The sequence below is a fragment of the Panicum virgatum genome, chromosome 7K (genome assembly GCF_016808335.1).
Source record: "Panicum virgatum strain AP13 chromosome 7K, P.virgatum_v5, whole genome shotgun sequence".
NCBI classification, from domain to species: Eukaryota; Viridiplantae; Streptophyta; class Magnoliopsida; order Poales; family Poaceae; genus Panicum; species Panicum virgatum.
The window spans coordinates 51,788,180-51,800,470 of record NC_053142.1 but is presented as its reverse complement, the minus strand read 5'-3'; the positions used below and the strand labels follow the sequence as shown (position 1 = coordinate 51,800,470).

Below are 12,291 nucleotides of genomic sequence, written 5' to 3'. Positions count from 1 at the left end.
GCTGGTGAGCATACTGCAATACTGATTGACTGTATTTCAACTTCAACAACCCACGCAAACAGTACAGAGTTTGGGATCAAGAGTTCTATGAACATCACCCTATGAGCACTGACTATGGACAGCGTACAACGAAAACAATCGATAATAAAAGACAAGGAGCCACCAGCATTCCTAAATTCTTGTGCAACTACTCTAAAAAAAAAAATCTTGTGCAACCTCGATTGTGTTTCTGAAGTCCCCGCTCAGAACCAACACTTTTCTTCAGAAGCTCGCTTATAGTTGCCTGTGGCCCTGTGAAGAACGAGTTACATTGGAGGCAAGTATGGCAGAATATTTACTTGTTCTGATATGACGTCACATGCTAAACTTTCTGTAGCACATTAATGTATGTATAACTTGAGAACATGACAAACAATCTTCTAAACCTGCAAAAAGCCAAAAACACATGTAATACACAGGTTTTCTTGCATAAAATGCACAAAGCAAATAACTAGTCAATTTTCTGAGTTTGGAGATAGCATCTTATGCCTATTTATTTAAAAGTCTAAGAACTTAAAAATCTTTTATTCAACAATGAGCTTCCTTAACTGAGGTAAACATGATTCTATATTGTTTTCCAATAATGTGGCCAAGTTGATGTTATGACTACACCCCGTCATTGACTCAGCATGTTGTCCATGATGTGTGTGTGGAATCACATGAATCAGAAACTCCATTTTAAACTCATGACACTACAGACTGGCCTCCAGCCAGAAATGATTCTTTCTCCGCAAATATGGAGACGACATTCAACATACGAAACTTTTGTACTTACCAAATCCACTGACTTCTGTGTGCCGCCATAGCCTCATAACTTCTGGATGGACTATTGTTAACCAGCGTATAGATTGGTTGCTTTGAACTTGAGAAGGAGATCAACGATGATAACCAAATGTCGAGCGGACCACTGTACTTGCGAAGAATATTCAGGCTTGCCTACAATTACAATTAATCCAACCTGGATCATCTTTCCTTTACACTAATGTGTTGCTTCCAGGGAGAAGAAAAAAACAAGAACAAACATGGCACACTAAAGATAAAAAGGGGGGAGGGTAAACTAAAGATAAGGTGGCTGGGAACTTCAGCACACAAATGACCTTTATCAATAAGCCTAAAGAAGGTGATCCAAGGATTTAAGGGAAGAAACTTACAAGTTCCCAAGCTTCAATGCTTCCTTGCCCGTTCGCATGGAGAAACTTGCTGTTCACACAGAGATAGACCCTTTTTAGACTATTAAGGAACATAAACAAACGTACAACATAAATGTAACAGGCATATGTGTACTCCAAAAATCCATAAGAAAATGAGATGAGAAAAGGTAGTGCACAGTCAAAAATAACAACAGCTCTGATGCCAGTCATATCAGAATCAAAATATTAACAATTTCAAGTTTATGGTACTGTGGCTACTCATAAAGTGTGAAACCAGATAACTGAACTGACCATATGCCGTGATGAACATCTTGGTGGTTTGGGTGGCCTGATACTCCATATGAATCAAATGTCACAATCTAAAATGGCAGCAAATATTGCATCAATAAACAGGAGCTGACGAAGGAAAATAACAAAAAAAAAGAGGTACATTGCAATGAAGCTAAAGCAATTAAATTGTACATCTTGCAGTCATTTGGTGTATGATATTTAGTAACTATTTGCAAAGAAATCATATTGAGGATTGAAAATGATGGAAATTAATGTAAACATATCAGATAACAACACTTCACTCAAGATTAGGTAGAGTTCAGAAACTGTAGACGTTTGAACAAGCATATCCCCAATATATGTAACTTGCCTAATTATTCAGGAAAAGTAAAAAAGGAGAACTGGTAACTTGGTGATAATTGCTCTGTAAAGTGTAAACATTTCTTATATTGCACAAAATGCACACCGGCTCATTTGTGTTCTCAACTACTCCTGCTCCTTGAACATTATAATCTTGGAGGATGGAAGAAACATGTGCACTCAATATGAGTGCGAGGAGCAGCCAGTAGCATACTATGAGAACAAAAATCCAGAGTATTTTGAAGTTCATAAGGTCTCAAAGAAGTAGCTACTACCGTGTCGATGGCCCACAGTTGGATATGTTCCATGGTAAGTTCTGCTAATAGCCCATGGTCCCATTTCTCATGAAATCCATCCTATGAAATGTATAAGGGTTGATCACATGTTTTCCGAACATGTACAGTTATGCAAGCATGGACTCAAAATAAATACCTGCAATTTTGGGTGGTCCAAGACTTTAACTTGTTCACGTGGAATCTGTAATGGAAGAAGCCGAGTTAGTAATTGTACAGTGTACAAAACTTGCTCTTGAGTGTAAAATGGACCTAGTTTAGCATCTGAGTACCTTAAGAGTGTCACAGGCACAGTACAATTCTTGTTTCCGAGTAATTCCAAGACCATCAGCATTACCTGTGAAAGGAGTACATAAGTTTTGGTTATTCACAGTTCGCATGGCATGTCAAGGAAACAAATACTAGTAAAAGCTTCCATAGCACTTTTATTTATCGTTTTCACTTTGTCAATTGTCATTGTTATTAAGTCAACAAAAATTATGCATACACAAGGGCACTGCATGTGTAAGCACCATGCATGATCAGAGATGAATCTCTGCTCTGTGATCTCAAAGTGCTGAAGCATACAGTAAAAGACTAAATGGACAATTGGACATCATGGTTTCATATGAAAATGGAGTAATGCATCCTAGCTGACATTACATCAGCCATACTGGTTCAAAGGAACAAATGTAAGGGACAGCAAAAATACCTTGAGACATGCACAGAATGTGAATATTGTGACCCTTTGACTTGAGGAACAGAATAGTTGGAGCGAAGAACCTGTAGATATAACAAAAATGAGAAAGCAATAAGGGATCAACCAATGAAGCAAACTAGAGGTAAGCACACGTTTCAGAAACCAAGGCCACTGAGCATTCATCACAAGAATAACAGGAATGTTTCATCCGAATTCTGCACAAAACAGATGCATGATGATTTTTCCCACTAAGCCGAGCTCACACAATGCCGAACGCTCGATCGCATTCCATCCAGCTCGATCCGGTGTGCACAGGAATATTGCCGAACATGTGGCGTGCATAATGCACGGTAAGGAAAAGTTCAAAAAACAAAACTAGTACGGGAAATCAGCAGGCACGGATCGGTGAGGAAGGCGGGAGGATTTACATGGACTCGTCGTCGGGGTGGGCGACGACCAGCAGCACGTTCCGGCTCCTCCTGTCGCCGCGAAGAGGGGGCATGAAGTGCGGGCTCGCGGGCACGCAGGTCGGCGCGGGGAAGGACAGGATCCGCCCCAGAGAGATCGCCCAGAGGAGCACGGCTCCCGCCGCGAAGACAGTCCAGATCCACCCCATCCGTTCCGGCGGTCGGCGCGCCGCTGCTCGGATCGCTACTGGAGCGTTGCTGCGCGGCTCTGAGATGACCTCGGGCTTCAGTGGCCGACGGCGCGGCGAAATCGACCACGGCAGCGGAGGCCTCAGCGAGGCACGCGAGGACGTGGGCCTCGCAGTCGCAGGCGAGGGACTTGCGGCGGCCGCTAGGAGATGAGGAAGAAAGCAAATAAAGAATGACATGTGGGACCCATACTTTTTCTAACTACTGCTTTCTCCGGTTGTTTTTGCTGTTATCCGTAAAATAATGGTAAAAAAGTCACATCGGATACTGTAGTATATTATAATACTTTTCGTTTGTTTATAGTAATTGTTATCCTATCATGACCTAACTAGGCTCAAAAGATTCGTCTCGTCGTGTACATCAAAACTATACAATTAGTTTTTTATTTACCTATATTTAATACTTCATGCATGAGGCAAGAGATTTGATGTGATAGGTGAATAGTGAAATTTTGAGAGAGAAATTTTGGAACTAAACACAGCATCAAACAGATCCCACGTGCCTGACACTCCCGCCGTTTGACATTGTCAAAACTAGTTTGATGTTTCTTTATTATTATTTTTTCGATGACAAATTTACCCTTTTATGTTACTGCGGAGGCATTTATCAACTGTCATAGCCCATTGGTAACCAAATAAAATGGCAGGCCTGTCTCTGATTTGTAGTAGTTCGTAAGCGTACTCATAGGAAATTGAGCTTAAATGCGACACCTGTCCTCTCATAACCATCTCGTGAACACGCAAATTAAGGGAAAAATATTTAAAAATTGGGAGCGAGTAAGAAACATAATCTCATACTAAGCCTGTCGTTTTATTCCATAATACTTTGTGAGAAAAAAACAATTGTGCATGGTGCATGATCGATCAATTACAGGCTTCTCCGACTGTCATCGCCAGCTCCTAATAAACAAAATGGTTGCTAATGGTACACATGAAAGGGAACGTATCTGGTGCAAACCAAGGATCTTGTGTAAACCCGTGCAAACCTACTAAAAAAAATTTCAAAAAATTCTGAAAAAAATCATGAATGTGCTTCTCAGCTTACCTCATCTATATACAAAATTTTATGGTCAAATTCATCTTACTCTAAAAGTTACAAAAAAGACAAATTTTCTGACAACAATAATGGTTCAAATGCATCTCAAATTTGTCTTTTTTTGTAACTTCTAGAGTAAGACGAATTTGACCATGAAATTTTATATATAGATGATGTAATCTGAGAAGCACATTCATGATTTTTTTCAGAATTTTTTGAAACTTTGTTTAGTAGATTTGCACAGGTTTGCACAAGGTCCTTGGTTTGCACTAGATACGTTGCCCACATGAAACAACGAAGCAAAAACTCCTCTGCTCGATACAAGTGTCAGCAAGCTCCTGGTGGTCAGGCTAGGCCGACGAACTTCTCGCTTATCTCCCAGAGCTTCCTGGCCTTCTCCGGATCGCTGGCCTCCTGCGAGAGCTGGTTCTCGAAGGAGGCCGAGTCCTTGTTCCAGCTCCAGTAGACCCCCGACTTGGTGAGGCTGGGGTCGCTGACCACCTGCGCCAGCCTCTTGCCGGACTCCGCCTCTGACACGAACCCCTTGGTGATGAACTTCTGGAACGGCGGGAAGAGCAGGCGGAAGAGCGGGATGTGCTCGCGGAAGAGCCCCGTGGTGGCGATGCAGCCGGGGTAGAGCGACGCGAAGGTGATGCCCGTCTCCTCGTGGTAGCGCCGGTGCAGCTCCTGCATGGTGAGCATGTTGCAGATCTTGCTGTCCTTGTACGCCTTGGCGCCGTCGAAGCTCTCGGAGCCGTCGATCATGGCGGACCCGTTCTGGCCGCGCAGGCCGCCGGCGAGGCCGCGGAGGTCGCCCAGCCCGGCCTTGGGCGGGATGTTCCCGGCCAGCGTGTTGGTGTTGCCGGTGATGGAGCCGAGGATGACGAGCCGCCGCGACGGGTAGTCGGACTTGCGGAGGTCGTCGAGGAGGAGGCGCGCGAGGAGGAAGTGGCCCAGGTGGTTGACGCCCACGCTCATCTCGTACCCGTCCGCCGAGAACGTCGGCGTCCGCGCCGTGGGGCGGTAGATGGCGGCGTTGCAGACGAGGGCGTCGAGCGGCATGCCGGCGCGGCGGAAGTTGTCGACGAACTGGCGGACGCTGTCGAGGGAGGCCAGGTCCAGGTGCATGATGGTGTAGCTGCCCTCCGCCATGCCGGCGCCCTTGGCCGCCTTGGCCGCCTTGAGGAAGTCGCGGCACGCCATGACGACGTGCCACTTGCCCGTCTCCGCCAGCGCCTTGGCCGCCGCCAGGCCCAGCCCCGAGGACGCGCCCGTGATCACCACCACCCCCTGCCGCAGCGTCTTCTTGTTGGCCGACGTGCTGGTGCTGGCCCCCGGGGTGGCCACGGGCGCCGTCGCCACGGCCTGCGCCCGCACCGAAAGCGACGGAACACGCGGCTTCTGGGTGCTCTGCTTATTACCCAAAAAACCAAATGCATCAGTGATCCAAAGAGCATTGTGCAAACGTGCATTCTTGCAGAACAGGTGCTAACTAACCTTCTGGTGAACGGTGAGGAAAGCCGTGTCCTTCACCACGGCGGCGAGGTTGCCCTTGTGCTTCTGGGGGACGGAGAGAGTGCAAGGGAGGACAGCGGCCTGCAGAGCCATGGCGGCCGGTAGGAGCGTGGCGGAGTGACTTGGAGCGTAGCTAAAGCCGAGTAGTTCAGCTGAGCGATAGCGAGATGGGCTGTTTGTTCGCGGCGAGGTCACCGTGTTTGGAGGCGGTGAGTGGCGGAGAGCTCGCCGGCGGGAGGCATTTATACGCGGCCCGAGGAGCGTGGAGCGCCACGGAGATAGGATAAGGGGTGGGCCCTGGTGCCACGGTGGAGCTTCCCCAGCCAATCGCAGCGCGTGGCCCGGATTTTCTTGGACGATATTTTCCCGCGGGATATTTTTGCTGGTTTCCTTCCGCCAAGCGACGGCGACGTCCCGGGATCTTCCGTGGGGGCGCGGTCTTTTTCGTGAACAATATTGGTGACGTGGTGACGGCTCATTGGTGATTCTGGTGGGGCAAATCCTTGTGCTAGTTGCTTCAGATGGTGCACTGTGCTTGGGGCCGGAGCAGCGGATTGAAATGTGCAATTATGCAGCATGGGGAGGTGCATGGGAGCAGCCGGTCGGATCTTGCTGTTTTGCACGGATCAGATGAGCCCACGTGAGCGTGCGGCAAACGAGTGGACGCAGGGCGTGACACGTAGGAGAGGCCCATTGGGGCTCTGGATGATGTGGCGTCCTACGTGGCCGATGGTCTTTTTACGCTTTCACCGGTTTTTAGCTCGGCAAATGTTCAGCAAAGTTGAGCCGCGAAACGGGCTCAAGGGCTCTCTCTCCATGGTGTAGAGTGGTGCCCAAAATAAACCTGCGTGGGTCCCACGTCCGGTGTAGCGAACTAGTGAAGTTTACCAGCAAGCAAAAATCAACGCTGCTGAAATGCTGACACGTCCAAACCGCCTGGTTACTACTTACTACTACTGTAGTTGGTTCACTATCGCCGGCACCTCGGCTTTCAGGTTTCAGAGAAGTGCTCACGGTACAAAACGGATGAGTACAAGTTTTTCAGCCAACCCCCAGGTTGCCGTAGTTTCGTAAAAAAGAAAAGTGTTTTCAGAATGGATTCTGTTTCTTGTAGTGCAGAATGTTCATACCAAAGATGCAAACCCAATCCAAGATAAGCAGCCATCCTCCTGCAGTAATCCGGTTCAGCAACTCCTGCAGCAAATATTGGGTTTGATGCTGACTCAAGACCTACAAGCTACAGCGATGATACTCCACAAGAAAGAAGCCAAGAGGGTGAGAACAAGTAGAAGATCAATGGACTCCCAACTTTCCTGTCTCCCGGGGGAAAAACTTGTATCTGTATCTTCCACAACTTCTTCAGGCAGAGGCAGTGTAGCTCGCGGTTGTTATCTCTGATACAGAAGCCCGGTAGTGAAGTACCGTATGTCTTTTCAAGAGCTTATCCGGTTGATCAATCAGAATTAACTAGATGCATACGCCCATCAAGTTATTCAGCTAGCTTATTGCCTTCTGGATTCCATTCACTCTGCCATTTGCCACTAGCATTGTTGGTTGCAAACATTTGCAGCTCCGTTGTCGAATTGAAAAAATAAATACAGCTGAATTTTTTTTGAGGGGTATACAGCTGAAATTCTAGACAGAGAAATGCTGGAAGGTTCCTTCACAATGAATTCACACATATAAAATCCACCCTAAAGAGTAAAGAATGGAGTTCCTCAATTGGTTATGAAGGCAATCTGATGAGGATGCTTTCTTTATGTTGCTACTGTTTCCAGTATTGTGCTCCGAGGTAGATCCATTTTCCATCCGTAGTAGTAAATCATCTACCACCAAACATGAGATCGTTGATTTGGTCAATACTGATGTCTGAAATAGGTTCAATCGGCATCTCTTCTTCCATTGCAGGAGAAAACGTCATGCGCTCCCGACTATTTTCATCTGGTGAATTTACAAGAGCAACTGTTACTACAACAACAACAGATGCAATTATTTGGAGGAGGAAGGGAAATCAGGCTCACCGAAGATTGTACTGAAGGAAGTCGGGGGAGGAGTGGCGACGAAGTTGAGACCCATGTAGATGGCCATGGACAGCGCCACGGCCACGATCACGAACGATGGCACCGCCAATGCCCAATACCTGAACGAAAAACAAGACTGAAATCAGCTGCAGCAAAGCGCACCATTCCGAATTGAGCTGATTTATAGACCAAGGAGGCAATCCTATTGCTGCCATTCATTTACGAAACTCAGGTTTCATTTAATTTTGTCCGGATTCCGATCATCCGGTGCCTATTCGGGTGCTGACGATACAGAAATTTGAATGAGCGAAAACCGAAATGGAAGAGAATGCCATCATGGACAGGAGGATTGGAGTGTGAGAGCTGAGAAGCGTTTCGTACTTGCTAGGGTAGTAGGTGATGCCGAGAGAGCGGAGGACGGGCTCGGGCGTGTACGCCCAGGCGAGGTAGACGGCGGTGGCCATGGCGGTGGTGATGGATCCGACGAAGCCGTACACCTCCGACGGCTTGGGCCCGTGGTCGCGGGCGGCGAAGGAGGGGGACCTCGTGGAGTTGTCCCAGTCGCGGTGGGGACGGCGGTTGCGGATCAGGCTGACCGTCTGCCTGGGGCTGCGCACCACCAGCGACGGCGACGTCGACGGCGGCGGCCACTCCATCGCCTTCCTCCTCGCTCCCTCGTCCATCTCGGCAACAGGCCAGCGGCGAAGCGCACACCGGCACATGGGTGTGGTGGGTTTCCTTGCTCTTCATGGGCCAAGGCCATCATGATTCCTGAAGCCCAGAACCAAGCGCTTTTTTCTTTTTTATATTTTTAAAAAATAAAAATTTCAAAAATATATATCCGTTTTGAAATATTTCAAAAATACCCCCGGTCGCCCCCATAGGGCGACAGACCTTAAGTGTATTTTTTTTCTTCAAATTCGCAATGAGGTCCCTGAAAAAAAAGGCCCTGTCGCCCCCCCAACGAGCGACAGGGGGGCCTGTCGCCCCCCCTCGAGCGACCGCTGGGCCCAGCCCACGGGCGCGGCAGGGGGGCCTGTCGCCCCCCCCCTCGGGCGACCGGGTATCACCCCCTATATAAGCTCCAACCATCCCCTTCCCTCCTCATTTGAGCCCGAAAATTCCACCAAAAATCCAGAAAAAAAGAGAGGAGTGAGGAGAAGAAAAGCGGCGAAGCCCTGCCGGATTCAGCACTTGTGATCTGCAAGTTAGTACATTTAGTTTATATATTGCTATATTTAAGTACTACGTATTTAAGTATGAGTAATTTAAGTAGGAGTGAGTAATTTAATTTAATTAGTGCTATAGTAAAATCATTTAAGTAGGAGTTTAATGATACTTTAGTTTGTAGTTATGTAGTAGTAAATTAGTTTAGAAAATGAGTACTACGCATTTATTATTACAATTGCAGTACTATTAGAGACGTGTTTATAAATTAATTATGATTTAGAATAGAATTTGGCATATGCAGTATAGAATTTGAGTGTCATCACGTAGTTATGAATACTTATACGTTGTAGTTGAATTTCATACTTAGTTTTTACGGATTATTGAATAAGGTAGTGAAGTAAAGAGTATAACTCGATAAGTATTATGTGATATACAGACATGTCGAGCAAGATGCAGTTTCAAGTATTTTATGATGAATACAATGTTATGTATGGGCCAAATGGAGTAGATCTTTCTGCCTTTAAGCGCACATCTAGCGGCATAGATAAACCTCTGGAAAGGAGTTTTGGTTCCATATGTAAGTGGTTGCAGCGTAGGTTCCATGTTGATCCGTTGACACATGTGATCACTGTCCAGTCTCTTGTTAATTGGGAGGTAGAAAGTGAATTATGGGAATTGATGATGATACACAGCACTGATGACTGGCAGAAGTACATGCAAGCAGCTCTAGAGCGTGGGTGGCCTCTGGCCATTCTTGTTCAAATCCGGGAGAAGACACAAAATGAAATCAAACATTGTGCAGATCAAGGAACTCCGAGTATTCAAAGAGAGACCAATTATGTTGAGCAAGATGAGTCAGAAGACACAGGGAACCAAAACATGGGACCACAGGGCCTTGCTGATGAGGGAGAGAGGATACATAGCATTGTCGACGAGATGGAGGCAGAAGACCAAACCGCAATAGAGATGGAAGAATATGAGGGCTCATCTGATAACGAGCAGTACTCATTGCCAAAAGAGTGGAAAGAGCATGGTTTTGGCAGTCATGTCGCAGAAGATGTACGAAATCAGGAGTGGGAGTACAGAGGGAATGAGGTAGTGCAAGGTGCAACATATCCAAACATTGAAGCCGTAAAAGATACTGTGAGACTATGGGCAATATCATTGAAACGAGAATTCAGAGTCGTAAAGTCTGGCAGTAAAGAATATGAGGTGAAGTGTGTGAATGATGGATGTCCGTGGCGAGTACATGCATTCAAGGGAAAATGGAAGTCCAAATGGAAATGTTCCATTGTCACAGAGCACACTTGTTTGCTGTCAGAAGTTCTTCCCTCGCATCGCAATATATCATGCGACTTTGTTGCAAAGCAAATGTATGGGTTTATTATGGACAACCTTAATTATGAGCCAAAAATGATTGTTCGACACATTGAGCAGACTTACCAGTACACCATCAGTTATTTGAAGGCATGGAGGGCTAAACAAAGGGTGTTGGAGATGCGGTTCGGCACATACGAGGCTTCATATGATAACCTACCTCGTATATTATCCCAGGTTGCTGCTAGAAATCCTGGAAGCTTTTATGACACATACCTCGTACCAGCCGTGACTAGGGGACAAAGAATTATGCAACGAGCCTTCTTTTGCATAGGTGCTTGTGTTAGAGCATTTCAGTTTTGTCTTCCGGTGATCTGCATTGATGGCACATTTTTGACTGGAAGGTATAAAGGTCAGATACTCACCGCAATCGGTGTAGATTGCAACAACCAAATAGTTCCGCTCACATTTGCATTTGTTGAGAATGAGAACATAGACAGTTGGTATTGGTTCCTTGAACGAGTGAAGATTCATGTTGTTGCTGCATGCCCAGATGTGTGCCTTATTAGTGATAGGCATTCAGGTATCCTGCAATCAATACTGAAATTGCAACGTGGAACTGCGACAACACCTCCATTGTGGCCCGATGTCAAAAACAGGTGGTTCATTAGGCATATGGGTGCAAACTTCTATGAGCACTTCAAGAACAAGGATCTTAAGAACCTGTTTAAGAGGTTGTGCACCCAAAATCAACAGAGAAAATTCAATGCATTATTGCAGATGCTTGATCAGTTGACTGCAGAGCTAGTGAAGGCAAGGGCATCAGGAGCAGGCACGAGTCAGGCTGCAGAGGCTAGGGATTCAATTGAGAAGCCATTTTCACACTGGATTCGAGGTGCACCTAAGGAGAAATGGCCATTCCTTTATGATACCAACGGAATACGGTATGGTATTCAGACAACGAACCATGCAGAGTGTTTCAATATGGTTATGCATTCTTGTCGTGCCTTTCCTCTTGTGAGAATTGTTGAGTTCATCATGTATGGGTGCATGAAGTATTTCAGAGAGTTTGTATGAAATATATATTTACCTATGTGTTCTTATATATTTTTGAATGCAGGTATGAAGATGGACTCCTTGCTAGACCCAGTGATCGACTCGAGCCACAGGTCTTACTTTGCAGCTGTTGAGCACCGAGCCCTAGAAGTGCTACGTCCTCGTCCACCCGGGGAGGCGATCTCTATACACCACGATTGGTGTGACCGGTATGTAATGAAATATTATTGTTTATCAATTATGTATTTGTCGGTATTCCTTTGTTTCGACAATTTTGTTTATTTTCAGGTTACGTGATGCCGGTCTACTGACTCTGAGCCGTCTTGTCGAGGTTGGGCCTATTCAGCTCGACCGATCCCTCCTGACGGCGCTCGTTGACAGATGGAGGACGGAGACACACACGTTCCACCTCCCGTGTGGGGAGATGACTCCTACGCTGCAGGACGTGGCCTACCTCCTCGGCCTCCCTATCGTCGGGGAGGTTGTAGGTCCGCGTGTGGTGGCGGCCTCGTGGAAGGATGAGCTGGAGGCCCGTTTTGCCCTGGTTGACCGCGTGGAAGAAGCAGGTCCGATCAACCCGCACCCGCGAGCAGCAGGTCCTTCGAAGACCTGGTTCCTACAGTTTACAGTACGTATTCATTCCATATATAAATTTAATTGTTACAATTCACATGTTCCATTGACAGTTGAAACCATTAATCTTAATTGTTTATGCAGCCTGCCTTGTTG

General features: G+C 46.5%; 3 protein-coding genes across 4 annotated transcripts; all 3 read right to left on the bottom strand.

Annotated features, from left to right (window-relative positions):
- Positions 1 to 2: 2 nt before the first annotated feature.
- Positions 3 to 3,591, bottom strand: LOC120642128 (N-acetylglucosaminyl-phosphatidylinositol de-N-acetylase-like). 2 transcript variants are annotated; one of them, XM_039918537.1, is made up of 10 exons: positions 3,221 to 3,591; positions 2,805 to 2,875; positions 2,386 to 2,450; positions 2,253 to 2,297; positions 2,096 to 2,176; positions 1,482 to 1,549; positions 1,191 to 1,239; positions 815 to 975; positions 359 to 425; positions 3 to 291 (listed from the first exon to the last, which is right to left on the bottom strand). In XM_039918537.1, exons 1-9 carry the CDS (start codon positions 3,406 to 3,408, stop codon positions 362 to 364), a joined length of 792 nt encoding a protein of 263 aa, XP_039774471.1. In that variant the 5' UTR covers positions 3,409 to 3,591; the 3' UTR covers positions 3 to 291; positions 359 to 361. The 2 variants fall into 2 exon arrangements, with proteins under 2 accessions (XP_039774471.1, XP_039774472.1); XM_039918538.1 differs by lacking the exon at positions 2,096 to 2,176 and having other exon boundaries at positions 3 to 425.
- A 643-nt stretch (positions 3,592 to 4,234) lies between these two features.
- LOC120642127 (protochlorophyllide reductase) lies at positions 4,235 to 6,232 on the bottom strand. Its single transcript, XM_039918536.1, has 3 exons — positions 5,981 to 6,232; positions 4,770 to 5,893; positions 4,235 to 4,378 (listed from the first exon to the last, which is right to left on the bottom strand). The coding sequence occupies exons 1-2, from the start codon at positions 6,089 to 6,091 to the stop codon at positions 4,829 to 4,831; spliced, it is 1,176 nt and encodes a 391-aa protein (XP_039774470.1). The 5' UTR covers positions 6,092 to 6,232; the 3' UTR covers positions 4,235 to 4,378; positions 4,770 to 4,828.
- Positions 6,233 to 7,474: 1,242 nt separating this feature from the next.
- LOC120642125 (phosphatidylinositol N-acetylglucosaminyltransferase subunit P-like) lies at positions 7,475 to 8,744 on the bottom strand. Its single transcript, XM_039918535.1, has 3 exons — positions 8,401 to 8,744; positions 8,020 to 8,138; positions 7,475 to 7,939 (listed from the first exon to the last, which is right to left on the bottom strand). Exons 1-3 carry the CDS (start codon positions 8,739 to 8,741, stop codon positions 7,821 to 7,823), a joined length of 579 nt encoding a protein of 192 aa, XP_039774469.1. The 5' UTR covers positions 8,742 to 8,744; the 3' UTR covers positions 7,475 to 7,820.
- Between the last annotated feature and the right edge of the window lie 3,547 nt (positions 8,745 to 12,291).